This window comes from Tripterygium wilfordii, chromosome 22 (assembly GCF_013401445.1).
Source record: "Tripterygium wilfordii isolate XIE 37 chromosome 22, ASM1340144v1, whole genome shotgun sequence".
Classification (NCBI taxonomy): domain Eukaryota; kingdom Viridiplantae; phylum Streptophyta; class Magnoliopsida; order Celastrales; family Celastraceae; genus Tripterygium; species Tripterygium wilfordii.
The window spans coordinates 1,952,484-1,975,640 of record NC_052253.1 but is presented as its reverse complement, the minus strand read 5'-3'; the positions used below and the strand labels follow the sequence as shown (position 1 = coordinate 1,975,640).

Here is a 23,157-nt window from a genome sequence, read left to right as displayed (position 1 = left end):
CATCTAATGGGGTCAAGATATGTGTAGTTAAGTCCTTTAAGTTTAAAGTTCGTTTATTCTTGATAATTGCTGACGGACTGTTCCTCTAAAATTTTCTTCTGGTGCAGAATGGAAACTGTTGTGAAGTGGTGGTTTAGAGTGTTGGAATATGTACTGGAAGAGTGAGCGGGCACTGGTGTTCTAGTAAGTGGCGCCGCCTCCAGAACTATGCAGCTTCTTAGAGTACTGATGCAGGAATTGTGGATAACTGTTTTTCCTGACGCTACCGAAAATTTGTGGGCATGTACTCTTTGTTAAGTAAAGAATGGTAAATTGTTGAAGGATTTGAATACAAATATTTAGTCCTGAGAGAGAGATGTTGAGCGTTATAGCTTCAACCATTTCAGGAGAAGCTGGTTCAGTGAGAACTGAGAAGGTTTGATGGTGCCTGTTGTCACTAGGACTTGATTTTTTGAGTCAAAAGCATCCTTGCTTCATTCTAAATACAAACTTAAGAAATCATTGCTGAATCTTGTGTCTTACAAATTCTGTGATTGTATCAGAAAACAAGAGCAAAATTACAAGAAAACAAGAGTTGAACCACAAAAAACCCAGAAGAGAAACACAAATAAAGCCAAATACAATACAAAACAGGAAGGGCTTTCTGTGTTTCAATAGAGAATTGGGAGTATAAAGAGAGTACCTTTCTTGAAACCCAACTTCAGTATTGATAGAAGACAGAGTAGCTCAATAATCATCAAGTGTAGATATGAACACCAATTGCAATAAGGAAGATGGTGATGAGGCCAAAGAAAATGATGGTGTGGACCAGAATCGACAACCCACTTGTATGCATGTTCCCAAACTCCACCACTCTGCTTTTCCCAGGTAACTGAAACAACAATCCTGGACTCAGCAGCACAAACAGCACCACCGCTATCACAACAGGGCCCCAGTCAGTCATCCTTGCTTGAATTAATCACAATTCACTACACAGAGAGTTGGTTTTTAATCTGTTGATTTGATCTAGCTCTATGAGTTGTTGTTTGAGGAGAGGAATGAAGGAATAAATTAGGAGCATAAGTAGAGAAGAAGATATACTCTGCTTCGGACAGAAAGTCGCCTATGTCGTATTCGATGAAATGCCTCAACGACAGATGCCAGAGATTTAAGGGGTAACCCAGATTTAAGACTCGTGGCACCTTCTCGCGTGAATGAAGAACCTTTTTTGGAGCAAAGTTATTTGTTTTCATTGACCACTACCAAAAAATTATTATTTTAAAAGGATTAGAAGAGGTTTTGGTCGGTTGTGTTTGTGCAAATGTCGAGATATTATTGTGTTAACTGTTCGGGCAAGGCATCAACATATATAGTATAAACGGACACTTCACAACCCTTTAAAATCTTAGCAATAGTGATAGATATCTCATATAGTAATAGTTTATGAGAGTCTAATATCTTAAACGAAATTTTAAAATATTTTAACTCTTAAAATATATGTTATAATTTTTTTTTAAATAATTACATATTTAGAATCAATGCATAAAATTCTTTCTAACAATATCTATTATCAATGAGTTTTATCGGGTAAATTTTAATTCCATCGTGTTTTTTCAATGAAATGTCAAAAATAAATAAATTCTAGATTGTGCTTTAAAAAACAATAGAATTTATTTTAAAACAATAAATTTTGGATAATGATTATGAGATAAAACGGTGGAAATAAAACTATTTCATTAATTAAATTTAATCAATGAAATAAATTTATTGGACTCTCATGGGTTACTAAACTGATGGGCTACATGTCATTTTCGAAATCCTAATAATTCTTTAGTGGCTTTGAAACGACACCGTTTGAATAGAAATCCAGACGCTGGTTACGCTGCCTTCTTTTCCGCGGTCGAAGTTACCTTAAACGCTGCGTTTTGATGGTCCTCTTCACTGCTCCTTGCCCTCTGTTAACTGCTGATTGACGGGTTTTGATTCGCGGGTCTGGTGAATGAAGTCACCTACGCTTCACGAACTGCGGCTTCTTGACGAAGTAACTATTCGACTCTGTTTGGTTTTCTCACTTGGTGAAGGTTTGCGGTCTCTGGAAATTGAGGCGCATGATCAGATTGACTCGCAATCGTAAAGCATTTTCATGCCTTGATTTTGCGACGCATTTTACAATTAACACTTGGACATGCTTCCCTGGACATCGTTTTACAGCGCAAGCTGCGTTGAGCCTGCAAGGGCAAGAAGAAGAGCAGAAGCGAGGGGAACAAGTTCAATGTGCGACTTCTCTGGAGTTCGAATCTCGTGTCTATACTACTTTGCTCAAAGATTGTATCCAAGACGACGACCCAGTTAGAGGGAAAGCCTTGCACTGTCATGTTCTAAAGAGGGGTAATTACCTTGACTTGTTCGGTCAAAATGTTCTTTTGAACTTGTACGTCAAAGCGGATTTATTGAATGATGCACGTAAGCTGTTTGATGAGATGCCAGAGAAAAATACAATCTCGTTCGTTACTTTGATCCAAGGGCAGAAACATTCGTTTAGATACTTGGAGGGTATACAGTTGTTCCAACGCTTACATAGAGAAGGGCAAGAGATGAACCCTTTTGTTTTTACTGCGATGCTGGATTTGCTTGTGGGTATGGAATGGGCGGAGCTGTGTTGGATGCTACATTGTTACATCTGTAAGCTTGGTCATGAAACTAATACCTTCGTTGGGACTGCTCTAATTGATGCATATTCTGTGTGTGGATACGTACAGAGTGCTAGAGAGGTTTTTAATGGGGTTGCTAACAAGGACATGGTTTGTTGGACCGGAATGTTGACCTGCTATGCAGAGAATGATTGTTTTGAAGAGGCATTGGAACTTTTCTCTGGAATGCGGGTTTGTGGGTTGAAGCCCAATAATTATACCTTTGCTTGCGTGCTTAAGGCCTGTCTAGGATTAGAGGCCTTTAATATGGCAAAGTGTGTTCATGGGTGTGCTTTGAAAACTCGTTATGAATTGGATATTTACGTTGGTGTTTCTTTGCTTGAGTTCTACACCAAAATGGGAGATTTGGGTGATGCTCAATTTATTTTTGACGAGATGCCAAAGAAGGATGTGATTCCTTGGAGTTTTATGATTGCTCGATATGCACAAAGGGGTCTGAGCATAGAGGCTGTGGAGCTATTTTGTCAGATGAGACAAGAATTTGTCATTCCTAATGAGTACACGTTTGCTAGTCTGCTGCAAGCTTGTGCAACTATGGAGGGTTTAAATTTGGGGGCACAAATCCATTGCAATGTGTTCAAGCTTGGTTTGAACTTGGATGTATACGTTTCGAATGCGCTCATGGATGTCTATGCTAAATGTGGGAGGATGCAGAGCTCTATGAAACTATTTGTTGAATCACCAATTAGAAATGATGTTACTTGGAACACAATGATTGGTGGTTATGTACAGGCAGAGGATGAGGAGAAGGCATTGGATTTGTTCGTAAATATGCTTGAATGCCAGGTCCAGCTTACGGAGGTGACATACTCTAGCATTCTTCGTGCTTGTGCTAGTTTAGCTGCGTTGGAGTCAGGCATTCAAATTCATTCCTTGACAGTGAAGAGCAATTATACCAACAATGTTGTGGTTGGTAATTCTTTAATTGATATGTATGCTAAGTGTGGAAGCATTAAAGATGCTCGGCTTGTTTTTGACATGATGAGTGCAAAAGATGGGGTTTCGTGGAACGCTATGATCTCTGGGTGTTCAATGCATGGTATGGGTGTGGAGGCTCTGAATTTTTTTGAAATGATGCTGAAAACAGAGTGTAGACCAAACAAGGTAACGTTTGTTGGTGTCCTATCTGGGTGCAGCAATGCAGGACTATTAGATAAGGGACAGGCTTATTTTAAATCTATGGTAGATGACTATGGCATTGAACCATGTATAGAACACTATTCTTGTATGGTGTGGCTTTTCAGCAGATCAGGCCATCTCGATAAGGCTGTGAAGTTGATTAATGAAATCCCGTCTGAGCCTAGTATTATGTTGTGGCGTGCCTTGCTTGGGGCATGTGTTATTCATAAAAACACTGAGCTAGGAAGAATTTCTGCTCAGCGTGTCCTTGAGATGTATCCCCAAGATGAGGCAACCCATGTGTTATTGTCAAACATATATGCCAATGCTCGGAGGTGGGATAGTGTTGCTACTGTTAGGAAGGGCATGAAAAAGAAAGGACTAAAGAAAGAACCAGGCCTTAGCTGGGTTGAGAGTATGGGGACAGTTCATTATTTCACAGCGGGCGATACTTCACATCAGGACGTGAAAGTCATTTATGGGATGCTGGAGTGGTTGAACATGAATACTAGGAAGGCAGGATATGTTCCTGCTCGCAATGCTGTTTTGCTTGATGTTGATGAGAGTGAAAAGGAGCGCCTTTTATGGCTCCACAGTGAAAGATTAGCACTAGCTTTTGCATTATTTAGTACTCCATCTGGAAGCCGTATCCGAATAATTAAAAATCTCCGCATATGTGTTGATTGCCATGCTGCAATCAAAACAATATCAAGAATAATTAAGCGAGATATTGTCATCAGAGATATGAATCGATTCCACAACATTAAAGATGGGATTTGTTCTTGTGGTGATTATTGGTGATTTGTATTATTGGTTCACGAGTTCTGAAGTATGAGCTTTTATTATATTTTCTCTGAGTTCTTTTTTATTCTGCATTTGATGCATTTACAGGGAAGAGAGAAATTTGGTTGATAATATTTTTGAAACCTTTTGCTTTTCTGCTTGATAGATTTCCAAGATAACAACAACTCAACTTACAGGGCAGAGGATGTGGTATTTGTTGGTAAAGTTGTGTTGTAGAGGTAGAATTGACAATCCAACCACAAGGTTTAATGCTACTGTGACCTGGATTAATTAGCTTTTCAGCTCTTGTGGAATTACTAGTATTTTGACTTGAATTTGTTTTCGTAATTACTAGAGATTGAAGGTTTCAGCTCTTGTGGATTAATTGGCAATGATTGTTAGCCTTATTTAAACGACTAGAATGGATTCTTCCATCAATTGAAGAATGTTTCTGCTTCCTATTATAGAGTACGTGTTTCCTAGCTCATTTTCTTGAGAAGCAGAGAAGTGACATTTGTAGGAACCTATCCTTGTTTTACAAGTCATGATGTTTGCATGCTTTCAAGAAACACAAAACTGTGTTAAAAGATTTGAACATAGAGGAGAGGACCTATGATAATAGATAATATCACGTGACAAATTTCCAACAATTACAAGTACTTGAAACTCCATGCCATAAAACTAAATAGTCAAAATAAATCAAACATACTATAAACCAATACGGAAATTAAATACTAGTCAATTCTTCCAAGCTCTCTCCAACCAGCTAACTCGTGTTTCAACTCTCCATCACCATCTGCATTAGTATAAAAAAAAAGGTTTTACTGATACATTCACATAAGAAGATGCTGAATGAAAAACTAATTCCCAGCAACGGGGAACATTTGAGACACTTAAAGAAATTTGAAGAATACAAAAAAAAAAAAAAATCTCAAAACTTCCAGAATAATAAAACACATAACTCCCAACATTTCCAAATCATATCATAATCAAGGACTTAATGCAAATGTCATTTACACTACACAACACGTAAAGCATGCACACTTGAAAGCACAGAAGAAGCTACATTTACCTGGCCAAGAAAATGATACTTCCAGGAGATGGAGGCTTTTCATAGAGTTGTGAGAAAAGAGGATCAGCTTTAGCAAAGTCATCGAGTTCAGTGACGGACAATACTTGCAAGTCTTCAAGAACACAGAGTGTCTTAATCAAGTCCATATTCTCCTCTACGACCCCTCTCTCCCATGATGGAGTCGCCATAGGAAATGTTTGTTTATCTTTACAAAACTTTTGAAACCTTCGCAACAATTCTTGCCTTTCTTGATGTTTCAGCTCCTTGACATATATCAGGCATGACGATATTGACCTCTTTTGATTTCTAGTTATATTCTTGTGTTTAATAATCCTCATTATTACCTTGCACAAGTACTTACTGGCTTCATAGATGTTTAAATCAAGACGAGGTGCAGTTGGTGAAGGCGCATCAATCACACAGCCATCCTTCTTCAGAACCTCTCTCCAAACATAGTCAGCATAGTGGGGGCAAAATAGCTCGATATGGATGGTCTGCACATTCATATAATGCAACAGTAGATCACGGTTCATGCCCCCAACAATACCACCGCATGCAAATCCGTACAAATCCCTGCAGTCCTGAAGAAAACGGAAGCAAGGCTTGGTCGGATCTCCGCAACTGATTGCACTATTTATCATATTCTCAAATGCCCTGTCTGCAAAACAAGACGAGGAACCCGTTCGCATTGAAGGCTGATCTTCAGCCAGAAACTCTTCCATCCATTCAATCTCTTTAATGAGACGCGTCACTATAGACGATAGAGTTACTCTTACATTCGGAACAAGAACACGATCAGCAGAGATATTGGCTTTTGCAATAGTATATAGGGTGGCATCAGCAGAATATACCCGAATAGCTTCGCCGGGAGAAGGATAGGGTTTGGACCCAGTCTTAAACGGCCAGGATCGCATGGTGCTAATCTCTGTTAAAGTATTCATGTATGCAGTGTGAGAACTTTTCTCTTCCCACCAACTTCGCACCTTTGATTCAATATGCAGGAGACGGTGTCTTCTAGCAATGGTTATCGCCCGCTTGGCTGCCATCACAGCCCTTTCACTCAACACAACAATTAATACCAACAAACTAGTCAAAATTTAAATATGAAGTGAATTATAAAGACTGAACCTTAAAACCCAGAGACAAGTAAAGATTTTTCAGACAAAAAAACTGAACCCTCAACCTCAATCTCGCAAATACACATAGAATCAAGTATGACTAATTGATTGAATCCTTCCAAATCAAACCCCCAAGATTAAATTCAAAATTATATGATATCTAAGATAAATTATAAATAAAAAAAAAAATTAAACGGAAATTCAAGTTCAGATCACATCTAGATACTTACATTGGAGAGGAAACAATTAATGGAGATGAAGCTGAACAAGTCGCAGGCTTTGTTTCAAGGAATCAAATCCGAGGAGAAGACTGAACCTTATATCTCTCGCAAAGCCCTGTTTGAGTTATATAGGGTTAATTGATTGAATCCTTACAAATCAAATCCCTCGCAAAATCTCACTGATTTTGTCGAATCGTTGAAAGAAAAACCAAAAACGTAACAAATTGAAAAGGAAATAGTCTTGCAATATTTTAGGCTGAGAAGTCAAACATTCAAAAAAGCGATTATTTTCATTAATATAGCAATTGCTAGGTGAAGTAGGACATACTATACAATTAATACTATCTATAAAGGAAAATCAACGATTATAAGGCAAGCAGTTTCCCACTCTTTATTTCTCTCGACTCTGCTGGCTTCTTTTGTTAACTGCAGGTTAATTTTGGGACTTTAACGGATTAAATTTTTAATGGAATGATGTTTTATAATATCTTAGAAATCTAGTATGTCCCACTATAATGTTTGTATAAACCTCAGTTTCTAATGCTGCTTATATTGTGCAACTCCAGGTACGGCTTATGCAAAACCTACTCAACAACTTCTGTATTAATAGATTGGATTATTGTCTTTTATTCACTTATTTATACTTCAGTCCCCACTTAGTTGTCTTTTTGAAGTTTCTGTGGGAGGACCTTTGAGGCAATATGGATATTTAAGAAGTAATGGTGCAAGCAACATGGTTGGGCTTTCGTATAGACTATTATGATCTTATCTCATGTGAAGCTTGGGCCCATCAAGAATACAAGGATGCCTCAATGGATCACATTCATCAAGACAACTAGCATGGATTTGCTTGGTGTTGACGTGAGAGATTAATAGCATGATTTCAGCAACTAAATAAAGGCATGACCAAGGCAGTTTACTTGATTTTAGCTCTTTAATGAGTAGAGTGATTAGTGGCTAGAGATTAGCAACGGTTACAATCACGTACAACTTAGAAACCTATTTAAAGTAGTTTTGCTTTTATTTTCAAGCATCTTATCTTGTATTATGAAAAAACACATTGAAAATCGAATGAAAGAGTGATTCTTGAGTTCATATTCGGGGAGTGATTCTACTATTGTTCTATTTTCGTTCTTGTCAAATAAATCTTTTGTGATTCTGGGTTTATTTGCATCAACCTTTGATGAGTTCATGATTCACATTGTAGAGATATGGCTGGATGAGAACAACCCATGAGTGAATGGGCCCGAAAATCTTGAAGGTAAATGAAACTAAATCCATGGTGAATGATATGCTTCCTTTCTAAATTTGACGTATTGTTGAATGTGTCCATGTTTTGACATTTCTTTTGATGAATGATATGCTTTGAAAAAACTATTAGGCTTATGTTCCGTGTTGAAGAGATCATGTGCATGCAACATTATATGCCATTTAAACTACGCTCTTATTCGCTTGATAAAATTGTAATCCCATCTTTAGTAATAGTATTCATTCATTTGAATTTGATAACCAGTGTAGTTAATTAAATATAAGGCTATGAGCATGCGGATAGTAGAACGGAATGTTGTTAGATAAATGGAAGATAGAAGGCAACTATGACAACGTTCATAGTCAATATGCAATACCTTTAGGTAACTTAAATCTTCTTATATTTTCTTAAACCTTTTCAAAATAGGGAATTTACATTCTAAATCTTACATTTGTATATCATCTCATCCTACACATATTTCACCCATCATATATCAATTTGAGTTTCTTTGGAGTCAGTGTTTTTGGCATGTTGTCTTTTGACAGCCAATATCTTATCCTGCAACGTGACACAAATATAGAACCTATAAAATGTGTATTTAGTAGTAGAGATATCATTAGTTTAATGATCTCTATTAATGAATCTCATTTTTCTTTATGCTTTTTAATGATGTTCCTCAATGTAGGTCCTTGATGGCTATATGGACTTCCAGAGAATGAGATTTTGATTGATCATGCAAATATAATTCATTAATATTTTATTAATGAACCTCATTTTTCTTTATGTTTGGTAATGATGTTTCTCAATGTAGCTCCTTGGTGCATGGACTTTCAAAGTATGAGATTTTGATTGCTTATGTAAATATAATTTTAAAACTCTTTGTAAACGGATCTTTATGAATGATTCGGGAAATTTATATAAACAATGTGAATAAATTGATTTCTAAATAAATTTAATTGTAGTAAATTTTCCACCACTTCAGATACGATAAGCATTGGAAGTTCAATTCGACACAATGGGTTATCAATTTGTCTACAAACAAATGAAATGAAACTTCTAATCAACAACCACTTCAAAGTTTCACAAATATACATATGCATATGCAAAATTAAAGATAAATATCAAAATAGCTTCATCTTATATGTATATGGGGAGAAAAGTAATGCGCGTGGGTTCACCACTAGTCTATAAAGGAAAATCAACCATCAAGAGAGGTTGAGGAGGTTAACAAAAGAGGATTCTTCTTCTCTCTGTGTTCTTCTCAATCTTTCTTCCATTCTTGCTAGGTCAGGTCCTCGGAGAAAGAAGGAATCTCCAGATATGAAATCAGGATTCAACAAACTCGCGACAGCGCCTCAAAGAAGGAATCTCAGGATTCCCCCCAGAACCACCACCAGCAGCTCCGGCTGGATTGAAGAGTCTGAGAATGAGAAGCAGCAGACGAAAAACATCATATCGGATCTGCGAAGGAAGAAAAAGAAAGAGAAGAATGAGGAAGTGGAGGAGGAAGAGGAAGAGGAAGAGGAAGAGAATGACTCCGGGCCCCTTGTCGACAAAATATGCAAGACTGTTAGGGAAGCGATTGAGAGAAGGAAAGGGGAGGAGAATGCAGAGACAGAGACAAGTGGTAGTGGTGGTGGTGGTGATGGAGGAGTGGAGTTTGACAAAGAACTTCTCAAAGAGTTTATAGAATCAGCTGAGAGGGAGGGAGGAAGATAAACAGCTGTAGTGGAGGTTAGAGGAGGAAGGAGGTGGAGGTTAGAGGGAGGGCTGAAGGGGGAGAAAGAGAGTCGTGCAGTGTGTTGAAGCTTCCTTTCTTCTTTTAAATTTGCTTCTTTTGAGTGTTTTATCTTTGTTCATATGGTTTATCTTAATTAAATATCAACATGTAGGGAATGTATCCACGTAGTGGAGTTGTTATTGTGAATACAAGTTTCCAATCTCCTCTTCCAAAAGTATTGTCAGTGTATTGTCTGTTTCCGATCGCCTCTTCCAAAAGTATTGCCAGTGTAATGTCTTATCAAGTCATTGGGATGAAAAGACAAACAGTGAAAAGAGAAGAAAGCATATTTTATCTTTGTTTTGATGGTTTATCTTAATTAAATGTCAACATGTGAGGAATGTATCCAAGTACGGTAGTGGAGTTGTTTTTGTGAATACAAGTTTCCGATCGCCTCTTCCAAAAGTATTGCCAGTGTAATGTCTTATCAAGTCATTGGGATGTAAAGACAAACAGTGAAAAGAGAAGAAAGCAAAGATGAAAAGAAAAGAAAAAAAACGTTGAACCTACACGTTCACTTCACCTCTTCCTTCCAAGACTCTCTGTGTCTAACTCGGCCACCGACGCCATTAACGACAATACAAGTTTTCACACCACGTGAACCCCCTGTAAAAAATACACGAAATGCGAAAAGGGTAACCCAAGATCAGATGAAGGATGTGACAGCATCAAATGGGGGACAGATGGAGGTGGTCCTGCTGCAACTAGAGCTAGACTGCTAGTTCTTGTGGAGGTTGTATATTGTATGTGTGACATGGTGGGTCCATATCAAACATATATATATATATATATATGTATGACATGGACTGTGTGTATTAGTCTATATGTGAGTAAATGACTGGTTGGTTGAACTCTTTTTATTAGTCTATGTGAGTAAAGAGGGTGTTGTTTCTTTCTCCAGACTTTTCTCTAGTCTCTTTATCTAAACCCCGAATTTATGAAATTTTATCCTTGTGTCATTTGGAAACTGCAGTGTCTTAAAATAAATCATTGTTTGTTTTCATTGGGATTTTGGTGTGTATATCTCGTACAAACAGTCAAACACATGGGAAAATGATTTTTTTTTTAAAAAAATTTGTTGAAGAGTAAAGAGGGGTGTTTTTGTGATAATAGTTGAAAATCGAGGGTACATCTAGAAAAGCCAAAAGAGCTCCAGAATTTATTTTTTTTTGGGGTGGTTGGGGGGGCGTTGAGACATTAATGGGGAATTATCACGAAAGTGAAAGGCATCATTTGGTGCATCAAAACACAAATTTAAAATATTTTCTAAAACTCATAAATATGTAACATTTAGTATGACTATGACGAATTCAATGAATGATGAAATTGGACGTTTTATAGGTTTAAAAAAATTTCACAAATAACGTGGTTTTCATTAATTTCTACAAGATGCATGTTAACGTGGTCTTCCTAACCTCCTGATATAAATAATTTTTTAAGAATTCTCAATGACAACTATCAATGATTTTGGATCTAATATCAACGGTTTACATAATGATTTTGTATCTAACATCAATGACAAATATCAATGGTTTACCTACAGATAAAAGTTAGAAAGTCATGCATAGAATATATATAATTATGGAGTTCCGGCCCTGGACTTTGTCGAAATCCGGGGCCTCATCCCTTAGTGGCTCCGGCCCTGGACTTTGTCGAGTTCGAGAAGGATTAGGAGGGAGAACGAAGGGAAAGAAGGGTGAATTGGAGGAAGCGCTACCCAATTAGTGGGGAGTAGAAAAGGTCTTCGGCGACAGTGGCAAATGCCATAGCCAGAGGCAGTGGAAGAGTAATGGTCGATTATTGATTACAGAAATTCTAAGTGCAAAATTTGTCTGATTCCTTTTTACTTCATCTTCCACTGAATGCGTTTAGGATTTTATGATTTTTTTTTTCCCACTTGTTTTTCCTTTGCTCAAGAGTTGAGACATCATTTGTATGGATGTGTAAGTTAGTAGGGGTTCCCTCTACTTATTTTGCTTGCATGGCCATGCAGTTGAGTGAAATACCAATAAAACTCATGCAGTTATACCTTCAATGGAAAGTCTTAGTGGGGATGTTTCTGTCCTTTCAAACAATAAATGTTGAAGGGGCCTTTCATCTTTTTACAGTCATGAATGTTGGCAGCGAAAGCAGAAGAGTGACGAAGCCAAGGGACCAATGATCACGATTTATTTGGATTGAAATGGTGTGTAACTGTAATATTCACGTGAGGCTTGGACCGGTCAACTGTCTGTGAACGCACATGTTGGAGCGACAAGTCACGTGCCATCCAGCGTGAACGTGTGGCACAGACACAGACACAGACACAACTGCTCAGGTATATACATAACACCTCCCACGGAAGCCAAGCTATTTTTTCTTGAAGGATCATAGCTGCTCAGGTATATACATAACACCTCACAAATTGCGACTCTTTCACTGAAGTCAACCATTTACATTTTCTCTTTATTTGACGTTCCTCTTCCATTGTAGAAGCTATATATTGGATTTCCTTGCCTTTGCCCCAGAGCTAAGCCAACTTTTATGTCCTCAACCTCAAGTGACAGACTCATGTGGAGGTTTGGAATTTGAAGAAGAAAAAAACCCAATTTATCATGAAAACAAGAAACAAAAACAACCACATCAGCCGTTTAATAAGCAGTTGCATTAAAATCTCTAATAAATCTGTATATTGGACCCAATTTTGTTTCTAATAGAATATATATAGGTTTAGTTACAAGAGCCCCACAAAATCACCCAAAACATTTCCTCTAGAGAATAATTGTGATAAATAAAGATGTAATATTTTATTGTTTCAAACTATTTTTAGTGATTATTTTCATGCTATATAAATAACCTAAAAATTTTTTCACTGCCCTCGGATCCCGTTATTTTTTAATGCCCCAATGAATTCAAATCCTGGATCCACTGCACATTGAACATATACAAAGGTTACATAATACAAACTGGGCGAGCGTTATATAAAACAAACCAGGAACAAAAAAGAAAAACTTTGCTTGATTGTTGCGCAGCATGAACAAGTTACAACGTGTAACCAAAATTCATTCAAGTTCTTCATTAATATATAGCAATGATTTCCTAAATCCAAATATTATATAAATGACAGCGTCAAATCTGTAGTAATATTTCCCTTGGGTCAATAATACTTAAAAGTAGTAATTAAGCTAGAATTTGTGGCTTTATAATCACAGTAAATATTAGAGGGTATGCTTAATGGGCCAGTTGGACCTAGCAGGTTGTCAGGCCCATGGTCATGTTGTTTGGACACTCACAAAAGCTAACATACTGAGTGGAACAATATCAAGAAAAAACTAACCCCACTTGGAAGCCTAAAGATCATGCAAGCAATAATTTAAAAATCAGTTCTCTGATCACTTTGATGATTGTCAGACAATGATTTATGTGGTACCATTCCTACCTATCTCGGGCACCTTCTCCAAGTTCTCACAACAAATTGGTCCAACTTGAGCATTCTTCATGCTCGAATCTAGTCTGCTTAGGATTTGATTTGCCAATTGTTTATTGCTGTCTGCTTGGATCCAGTTTCAGTAACAATCCAAGACTTGGAAGGACCAGAGCTTATGGGTTTTGTGAGATATGATGGAAGAGGAGGGAACTTTAAATGATGTCGATGTGCTCTCTCTGTAGTATGTAATGAAGGGGCATGGTTGGATTACTCTCTCCACATATATATTGCTCTCTGCTTCTTGCAGAACATATCATATGTTATGCTCCTCACTCCAGATTAGCTTATGAAAACGAAAGTGAATGAAATTCTCTCGCATGAACAAAATGAGAATGCTAAGAGCAAGGGTAAAGGTTATATTTACAATTTGCAGCTCTTTGAACTGATGAAAGACGACCTTCCGGCAAAGCTTACCATTGCCAAAACAAGAACCAAAATTACCTCTAAATCAACCTGCAGCACCTGTACACATTGAGCAATATATTAAGACATGAGAAAATGAGACTGAACAAGTCAAGGATATTGGTGTTAGAGGTGGTGAGGCAATTTCTTCAGCCATATCTGCAGTCTGCAAGACTTCAACTGACTTGGGCTACTGCATTGTTGTCTCCAGAAGACTGCTTGACGGAATGGAAAAACTGCGAGTCATGGCCTGAGAAGGGGTTGGCAGTTGAGATGCTGCATTTGATGCCACAAATTTACTTGTCTGGGGAAGAACTTGTCTTCCGGACATCAAGGAAGCTGAATGACCAACCAATCCTATTGGCCTTGAAGACTTTGAAGTTGGAATGATAGGCTGCCTAGCGTGAATTCCCCACTATAGGAAAATGAACGCCTGTATCTTCTGTTCAGATTGTCCTGCAGATTCGACAGAAGTAAAGCATAAAATTGCTTGCCATGCTTCATCAAAAAAGGTCAAATATTTTTTAATTTAAAGTTTAGGGAGGAGAAAAGCAGCAACTATGCAGACTAAAGCAGCATTAAGAAAAAAAAAAAGTTTTGCATTTGCCAGCACATAGGAATACAAATGTTTTCTTCTTCCCGTTAGATTTGCTAAAAAAAATTTTCGAAAAAAAAAAAAAAACAAAAAAATTAGACCTTTTTGGCAAAACATAGAACTATTCAATAAACCAGTCCATCCCAGCAAGATAACTTTGGATGATTTCTGAAAAATACTAGCAATACAAGTCAGAAATGTCGCTAAATGATTATTTTCTCATTGATTAATATATGTTTGATTTTCCACACAAAACAGTTTGTCGTTGGATCAAGTACACAAGGACCGTGAACAAATATAGGCATGCACATATTTAAAAAAGTCATCTAAATATATTAAGTACAGTCTTTATTTTTCCATTAATCAGTGAAATAAAATTTATCAGACACCATTGAAGTTTTCTACTCACATCCATAATCGTCAGTCTCTTCCAAAGGCTCCCCAAAGTAGAACCTACCCTGCACGCATTGAAAAAACCAAAAGACTTTCCGTGTGAGATACTAAGCTCAATTACAATATCAACAGTAGATATGTGAGACAGAAAGAAGTTCAATGAATAACAACTGCTGGTTGTATGCCTAAATAAAATTCCCATAGTCGATATTACCGACCGAATATGATATCTAATAGTACCATTAGATGCAAATTAGATCAATTTGAGTTTTTAAATCTCATTACATTGTTTCTAAATCGTGTGTACATATAACCAAGATAACCAAAACAAAAAAAAGAAAGAAAAGGATGTCATCAACTATAAAGATCGAAGTAAAGCCTCATGTCCATAAAAGTTAAAATAAATAATGCATGTTCAGCAATATAATATACAACCTCAAAACTGAGTGGCATGATTTCGTACTCACATAAACGGGACGCTCGTTGATTTCATAAATACCACATCCATGCATTCTGCCATGCTTTCACTGGCCAGCATATCAGATCCGACCCTTTTCCCTGATATAGAAAAAAAATTCCTCAATGATTCTGTAAAAAGATACCTTCAAGACTAAAGCACATTACATGCGTGCTTACAGGCTACAAAGTGTGAATTGTCAAGCTTAACACATCTATCATTGATAACTGTACTGTATGAGTCAAAGTTACTATCTGAGCTATCAACCATTGGATGATTGACTGCTACTTAGTTCCCCATCCTACCTCACAATACCTACACACCTTGGTTTCTCAACAGTAATGTCAATGAAACTCAGAAATAATGATACTGATGGATAATAATTATTAACTGGAACGAGTGATGAATTGACGACAAAACCGTTCTGTGGATATGTATGGGTCTGTGGAGGGAGAGGATATTGATACTCACGTTTTCCTCCCAAATTCTTTGATCCATGCATCTCTCTCATAAAATGGGATCTCATAAGTTCCCTCCTGCAAGTTGAACAGTATCTTCAATATCCATTTCCAGCCATTCTTTGTCTTCAGGGTGTAAGAAATCTCTTGAAAATATGTGCCCATCGGCACGCATTTTTTTCTCTGGCCTATCATAATGGGAATAAGAAACTCAGTAGCTAATTTTATACCAAAAATAACATAGATTCCAGCAGTCAAAAATTGGTAATATGGAATAAAGATTGCTTATGTTGTAAGAATATACCCTCAATAAGCAATAACCAAGTTTGATTCGTTTTAGTTAACAACTTATATACAAATATTTCTGCATTTACAGGCACGTGATGCGACATACATAAGTTTTATGAAATATAAATTCATGGATACGTTTAAGGTACAAACTGCTATACAGCTTTGACACTTTTATGTGTACAAAAACAGAGCCCTGTTGAGAGAAAGGTGGGTAGAGCAACAGAAAAGATATGGCAACCCTGACTCGCAGGCCATGTCAACAAATTGGGGGAAGAAAAGGCAGTGGTAATTTCTGGGAAGAGAATGGTGTTGAAAAAACTTTCCAGTTTCCACCATTTCTCCTTAGCCGAATTTATTGTTCCATCACTCTTACCTCAAGCATAGATATACATTAAGGGTGAGACTAATCAGTGACATATGTGTTTGAGATGCTGTCACTCTTTAGTACCATATTCTCCCTCACAATCCCACCCCATACTGCATATTAATGTAGCATAAGGGGCACATGTAAATTGAAATGTGTTTGTGTAGATCATAACAACTTAAGTCTTCTCTAACATTTGGACACACCAAGTCCAAGTCTTTGGCAATGTTCTTTTGAATTAGAGTTCAAATACCAGAAAGCTATGGAAGCCTAAGACAATCCGACAATGTGGATAACATACAAACTAGACCAGACCCATTTCGCTAACATAGAATCCCTTCCCATGAACCAAGTTTGGTGCCCTCATACGTTAAATAAGGAAATGAAACACAAGAACGCTTAACCAATTGCCTCAAAATAATCAATAACCAATCTGAATATCAATAACAAGAAAAGGGCACGTACGAGCTTCCATCTGGAAAAATGTAGCTGACCCATTTGAAAAACTCCTCAATCCTATCCAGCTCTTCAATGAATGCTTTGGGATTAGATATATCGTAATGGTTGTCAGGTATGACAGGATAAGGCTTCCTGTAGGGTATATAGAATGGCGCAATGGGAGAGTCCCTGCCTTCGCGAATCTCCTCATTGACCACCTCCCAGTCCTCCTCATCTGCCCAAACAGGATCCCACTCCCCCGGCGGCCGGCCCTGCCGGATATTGGAGAGAAGCGGGTCAGCTTCTTGTTGTTCCTGTTGTTGGGCTTCGGTAGTGTAATCATACTCGGAGTAAGAGGCGTAGTCAGAATCAGAATTGGAGAAGAAGACGAAGAGGACCATTTCAGGTCTTCTTCATCTTCATCTACTTCGTTTTGGTCTTCTTGTTCTAGATTTGTGTCTTCTTGTTGTTGCGAGTCAGCTGACTGACCAGCCATTGTGTGAATAAGATCGACAAATGAAGATAAGGTGTAGAGATAAGGAGGGCAAGAGACGAGTCCAAGACTGCCAGAGCGATGATTAGTTAATTACAAAGGCAATTTAAGTAAATATTGAGCAAGGCCCTTTGTGGGCTTTTGTCTTAGTGGGCTTTAGGTCTCTTCTCAACAAGTTTGGGATTTAATCCATCGTCGGTAATGGTTTATAGAATTCGTTCATCTTTTGGTTGATAGAAAAGGTAAATGCATAATCTATAACAAGATTTAATTAGTACAGAAGAGTAGTACTAGTATAGTAATAGAACAAGGGGTAAATGCATAATCTATAACAAGACTTAATTAGTACAGAAGAGTAGTACTAGTATAGTAATAGAACAAGGGGGAGAAGTGGCCAAAATCCAACTGTATTGCCAATCCATATCACATCCTCCTCCTCATCTCATCAGCCAAGGCATTACACCTAACCATGTCTCCCATCTTCCTATAGCCAGCCATCATAGTGGTGTAGGTAACCACATCTGGCATCAGACCTCTTTTTTTCATGCCAGCAAAAAGAAACCAGGCCTTTTCCATTTCATTTGTCCTGCAGAACAATTTGATAAGCACTGTATACGTGACAATATCAAGGCTGATTCCTAGTCCCAACATACCTTTGCACGCTTTCCAAGCCTCCCTTGGGAGCGACTGTTTTACCAACCCATTGATCATGGTATTAAAACAGTTTATGTGGAGTGAACCAAACTTGACCATAATAGAAATTAATGCCAATGCCTTTTCAGACATTTTCTCATCACATAACCTCTTGATGATAGCATGATACGTACGTGAATTGGGGAGAATACCTTGATCTTGCATTTCATAGATAAGCTTCAATGCCTGCTCTAAGTCCCCTTCCTTACAGATCCTATCAACAATGACATTCCAAACAAAAACACTAGGCAAGAGACCAACTGTCTTCATCACATTGAACAACTCTTTGGCTTTCCCTAAGAGTCCAACCTCACAGCACCCGCGAATCACACTCCCAAAAGTAAAGGAATCGGGAACATAACCATAATGAATCATCTCCTCCAGAAGTTTGCTGGCAGAGTCCATATCACCTATCATACAGAATTCATTGACCAAGGTATTGTATGAAATCATGTCATGTTTGTACCCAGAAGCACTTAGGCCACGGAACAATTTCAGTGAAAAATCATGAAGTCCAGCTTTGCAGAGGCCAGTGAGGAGTGAGCTGTAGTTTACAATGTTCAGTTTTACACCAGACACAAGCATCTTGCGCACTAAATGGAAGCTGTTTTCGACATCCCCTTGCTTGCAAAACCCATCCAATAAAATACCGAAGCTATGGTGATCTGGTGATATTCCATTGTTCTCCATTCCTTCAAAAACCTCTAATGCTTCACACAGGTGACCTTGTTGGCAAAACGCAGAGATAACAGGATTGTAGCAATAACTATTCAAGGGATGCTTTCTACATTCCATTTCCCTAACAATACCCAAAGCAATGTCAAGAAAACCACCTCTACAAAGTCCATTTATGTATGTGCTGTACGTTGTAACACTAGGGCTTTCCCCGCTCTTTTTCATATCCTCCAGAATATCAGTGGCTTGGCTGATGTCTACATTCTGTCCTCTACAATAAAGATTCATCATTATACTGTAAGTATAGACATTAGGCGAGGGGCCATGAGTCTTTAAATCTTCAAACAACATCCGGGCAGAATCTGCCTTACTTTTTCCTATCAAACACTTGAGCAAGAAATTGCATGAACGAATACTGGGGGTAAGCCCAAGTTTCTTAGTTTGATAAAAAACATGGAGCCCACTCTCAAACAAGGAATTGGCTGCAAAAACCTTCATCAGAACATCAAAGACAGCAATTGATATTTCTGGATGCGGTGGCTTTCCACCCAGTAAAAAAGGAAACAACTCAAACATATCAAGATCGAATGCCTGATAATAGGAAACAACATTGAAAAGCAACGAATATACTTCCCTTTCCATTCCCACCGATGCAAACACGTGAACAAAAACCCTAAATGTATCAATAAAATAAGGAAACCCATGTACCTTCACAGCATTACGAAAACTCATTTTACTTATAACCTGCCCATCCAAAGACTTAACCACCCTCGCAGCCAATGGAAACACATCCTGTTCTTCCGACGACAAAACTGGAGTGGCTGAGTAGCTCGCAGCAAATGGAAACGCCTCCTGTTCTTCGGACGAAAAAACCGGAGTAGCTGAATGGCAAGGCCTGGAAGAAATCTTCTCCAGAAAAAGAGGTCGGTTCTTAAACAAACCGGATTCGAGCAAGCATTTTGTTTCTGAACAAAGACCCTTAAATATCTGCATCTTGAAAGAAGAGAACATTTGGTTCTACTCAGGCGGCAAGATAAAGTTTCCTTTCTTTGTTTGCTAAATGCCTTTTCTATTCCGCCGACAGAGGCTAGGGCAAAGCAAATGCCTACTTTACCAAAGGGAACGAACTTTGTCGACCAATGAACTTTAGGCTTCCAGGTTGGGTTTAGTTCTTCCACTCAAGTCTGTTAACCTGCTCGGTCCAATTGGCCCACTGAGCCTCGTTATTTGTCTGAAATCCTCGGGTTAAGTTGTATGAAAATGGTCTTTCAATTATCTATAATTATATATATGGCTTGTGTGTGTATATACGTACCTTCACAACCTAAATTAAAAATGAAACATATATACATACCTCTTTATGCATTCAAACATTTGTAGGTAAATTAAATGAAAAAACCTAGAAGATTATAAAATGGTGACAAGACAAAGATCTAAGGTTAGGGTTTGTTTTTAAGATTAATGTACACGTGAGTGTGTTATTAATGTCAATGATGAATCTTTTCTTCCTTAATGAGTTGCATGACCACCAAGAATTGGGGAGTAAAGCTTATTATGATTCTAAAGGATGTCTTCAAGTTAAGGAAATGTCATGTCATTGTGTGCGAGATTGCGTATGATGAGTGAGAGAGAAACAAACGATTTTGTTTTTTTTTTTTTTTTTGTCAATCTCATTAAGGAGGATAAATTAATTAAAAATGATATATACCTTAAATATAGTAGTAGCTAATTAAGGCATATATATGTGCACAAGCTATAGAATCTATATGTATATATGCAACCTTCATCGTCATCAAATACCGTAATATTTTCACTGACCATTACTCCAAATTATAGCATATTTTCTTCTATCATTAGCCTTTATCAAAACATATATAGCTAGCTCATGTGTTTGTCGAGTAAATCTTGAGCACTTTAGTTCGAGTCCCTCATCCCGTTTATTTTTTTAAAGACGAACCTTTATTATTATTTCTTTAGTGATTTTTCATGCATCCTAGGCATTCTTTCATGATAGTGTTATTTTATAAGTTCTTGATAGGTTTATTAATAATGAAACCCTAGTTGTGATATTAATTTCTAATGGACAAATATTCCTGTTTTTTTTTATCTTTAAAATAAAATATAAAGGAAAAAACTGTAATATTGTACACACAAGAGATAGCAGATAATTATATATTTGTGTTTTTATTGATCATTGTTTATGAGCTTTTAGTACGCACTTTCAATAGGTGAAACAATAATTAATTAATTCATTAATTAATTACCTAATGAAGAAAAATCCTTAACTAGGAATCTATCACGGGACATGCAACCGAATATGATAATGTAGTAAATCCAAAAAAAGATGCATGCCATGCTAGGTTTAATTCATTATCTTTTGACTGATCATTATATATATATATATATAAAATTAATCTCCTTCATAATTAGCTGTATATAACTTTTCTTCTAGGGGGCTGTACAGATGCTTGCATGCATGCTTGGACATTGAATTAATTATCTATGGTTAGAGACAGAAAGAAATTAAAGAAATTAACAAATAATGACAAAAACCCTTAGCTGGAGAAATGGACAAAGAGAATAACTATGTCATGTGATCAGTTGAATTATTTCTTGCTTGTACTTGATGGAACATGGATGTATCATTTGAAGATGTTGTCTTGCTTACCTAGAACATTAAAATACAGTTATATATGTGAGTCCAACATTCCATTTTGTTTTGTATAATCAACTTCTAACTTGAATAAGTGTTAGTTGGCATATATATATATATAGGTCAACTCATCTTATATATGCCATGATTTGGAAATTTGCTTAGTGTTTTCTTGCACTACTTCATGCCTTGCCCTGAAGTAATGACAAGTGAGATTAGGACGACACAAACACATATGTGTTAACCTAACTAACAACGCCCGTCACATATAGGAACTCTCTCTCTCTCATCAACATATATTACGTATAGAGAGATAATTATCATATATACGTACATATATTACCTAGTTGGTTATCTTTCTAGACTTCAGACGTACATACTCGAGGTCGGAAGTTTGAACCAACCAACTGAGAGATTTTCTTATGAAATCTTGATTTCATGGGATTGTCTCATTTCCGGGCCTCTTTCCGCGTAGTGTGGATTGTTCCGACAGTCTGAGATTTATGCCTACTCAGCTATTCGAAGGGAATATTTGAGTGGTTTCTCAGTTAAAAAAATATCATTTTGAATTGTTGACCTTAAATTGTTTATAATCCACCTCATCATAAAAGAGTATGTAGTTGCATAAAGTACTAGGAATTTGTTACGTACACAACATTCTTCATTATCATATATATATATATTGGTCAACTCTTGATGATGCCATTGATTTGGCAATTAATTCCTTAATAACGTTGGTTTCGCCGCCCCTCCCTCTCCTTTAACATCATCACCTCCTACAATGGGCATGTATATAACATATTACGTATATATACAAATGTTGATTTCTCTTACGTCATGAGGAAAACAATGCACGAGCTACCTATAAGTCTACAACAAAATCATTCAAAGTTTTTGAATAATTCTCGACATCATTAGTTGGTGAATGAGTGTGATGTGCATGCAAAATAATAAATACATGTTGATATGTGAACAAACGCCGACCCTCTTAACTCCTAAGAAAAAAACTAGGTTTTGTATGTCTGGTTTTACTTGGATAGAACTATTAAATGTCAACAAATATTATTGACCTTTTTCATTAGGGTTCTTTTTGGAAGAAAAAAGAAAGAAAGAAAGCGACATATGAAGGAGACGTGCATGAGATATAGCTATCAAGACGTCCTATATGTATATATATATATAGAGAGAGAGAGAGATTTTGTTGGGTAGAAGATAAGAATGAGTGCATAATCTTCAAGTTTTCTTTTATTATTATTGTTTTTTTTGTTGCATGAATTTAATAATAAAAATCTATGTGTTAATGATTTAAGCTTAGAAGAAAAGTTTAGGGTAGCCCATATAATGATTAAAAACGGGCACCCACTAAGTTGTCTATTTATTTGGCTACCCGTTGCCCGTAGTGTGTTTTTGCTTCCAAAGAGAAAATGGTGAATATGTTCTATTAGACTAAAGTTAAATAGTAGCCAAGATGTAATATATATATATATATATGTATGTATGTATGTCGTATATTTGTATGGGGTAAAGTAGACGTCAACAATCCAATATGGGCAATGGGGAAGAAGTAAGGTAGTGACAAAGCATGATGTCAATATAATAATCAAAATTATAGTTTTTTTAAAAAAATAATAATATATATATGAGGTAGCTAGAGAAAAGGTACATCTAGTCCTACGATGTAGACCATGATAATGACTCACTCCAGTACTCCACCCATCAAACCATATATGTGTGTGTGTGTATATAT

The 23,157-nt window shown here is 37.0% G+C and overlaps 4 protein-coding genes across 6 annotated transcripts; 1 reads left to right on the top strand and 3 right to left on the bottom strand.

The window, feature by feature from the left end:
• Positions 1-457: 457 nt before the first annotated feature.
• Positions 458-1,295, bottom strand: LOC119991966. The gene is made up of 2 exons (XM_038838529.1): positions 1,081-1,295; positions 458-992 (listed from the first exon to the last, which is right to left on the bottom strand). Exon 2 carries the CDS (start codon positions 941-943, stop codon positions 737-739), a length of 207 nt encoding a protein of 68 aa, XP_038694457.1. The 5' UTR covers positions 944-992; positions 1,081-1,295; the 3' UTR covers positions 458-736.
• Positions 1,296-1,887: 592 nt separating this feature from the next.
• Positions 1,888-4,716, top strand: LOC119990713 (putative pentatricopeptide repeat-containing protein At5g13230, mitochondrial). The gene has a single exon (XM_038836782.1). The coding sequence runs from the start codon at positions 2,088-2,090 to the stop codon at positions 4,608-4,610; it is 2,523 nt and encodes an 840-aa protein (XP_038692710.1). The 5' UTR covers positions 1,888-2,087; the 3' UTR covers positions 4,611-4,716.
• A 473-nt stretch (positions 4,717-5,189) lies between these two features.
• LOC119990374 (leucine--tRNA ligase, cytoplasmic-like) lies at positions 5,190-17,243 on the bottom strand. Of its 3 annotated transcripts, XM_038836250.1 has the most exons (7): positions 16,924-17,243; positions 15,817-15,991; positions 15,356-15,446; positions 14,905-14,953; positions 13,863-14,356; positions 5,665-6,723; positions 5,190-5,388 (listed from the first exon to the last, which is right to left on the bottom strand). In XM_038836250.1, exons 5-7 carry the CDS (start codon positions 13,913-13,915, stop codon positions 5,382-5,384), a joined length of 1,119 nt encoding a protein of 372 aa, XP_038692178.1. In that variant the 5' UTR covers positions 13,916-14,356; positions 14,905-14,953; positions 15,356-15,446; positions 15,817-15,991; positions 16,924-17,243; the 3' UTR covers positions 5,190-5,381. The 3 variants fall into 3 exon arrangements, with proteins under 3 accessions (XP_038692178.1, XP_038692180.1, XP_038692179.1); XM_038836252.1 differs by lacking the exons at positions 13,863-14,356; positions 14,905-14,953; positions 15,356-15,446; positions 15,817-15,991; positions 16,924-17,243 and adding an exon at positions 7,013-7,242; XM_038836251.1 differs by lacking the exons at positions 13,863-14,356; positions 14,905-14,953; positions 15,356-15,446; positions 15,817-15,991; positions 16,924-17,243 and adding an exon at positions 7,013-7,242 and having other exon boundaries at positions 5,665-6,717.
• LOC119991024 (pentatricopeptide repeat-containing protein At1g62914, mitochondrial-like) lies at positions 16,880-19,768 on the bottom strand. The gene is made up of 2 exons (XM_038837195.1): positions 17,817-19,768; positions 16,880-17,459 (listed from the first exon to the last, which is right to left on the bottom strand). Exons 1-2 carry the CDS (start codon positions 19,766-19,768, stop codon positions 16,880-16,882), a joined length of 2,532 nt encoding a protein of 843 aa, XP_038693123.1.
• Between the last annotated feature and the right edge of the window lie 3,389 nt (positions 19,769-23,157).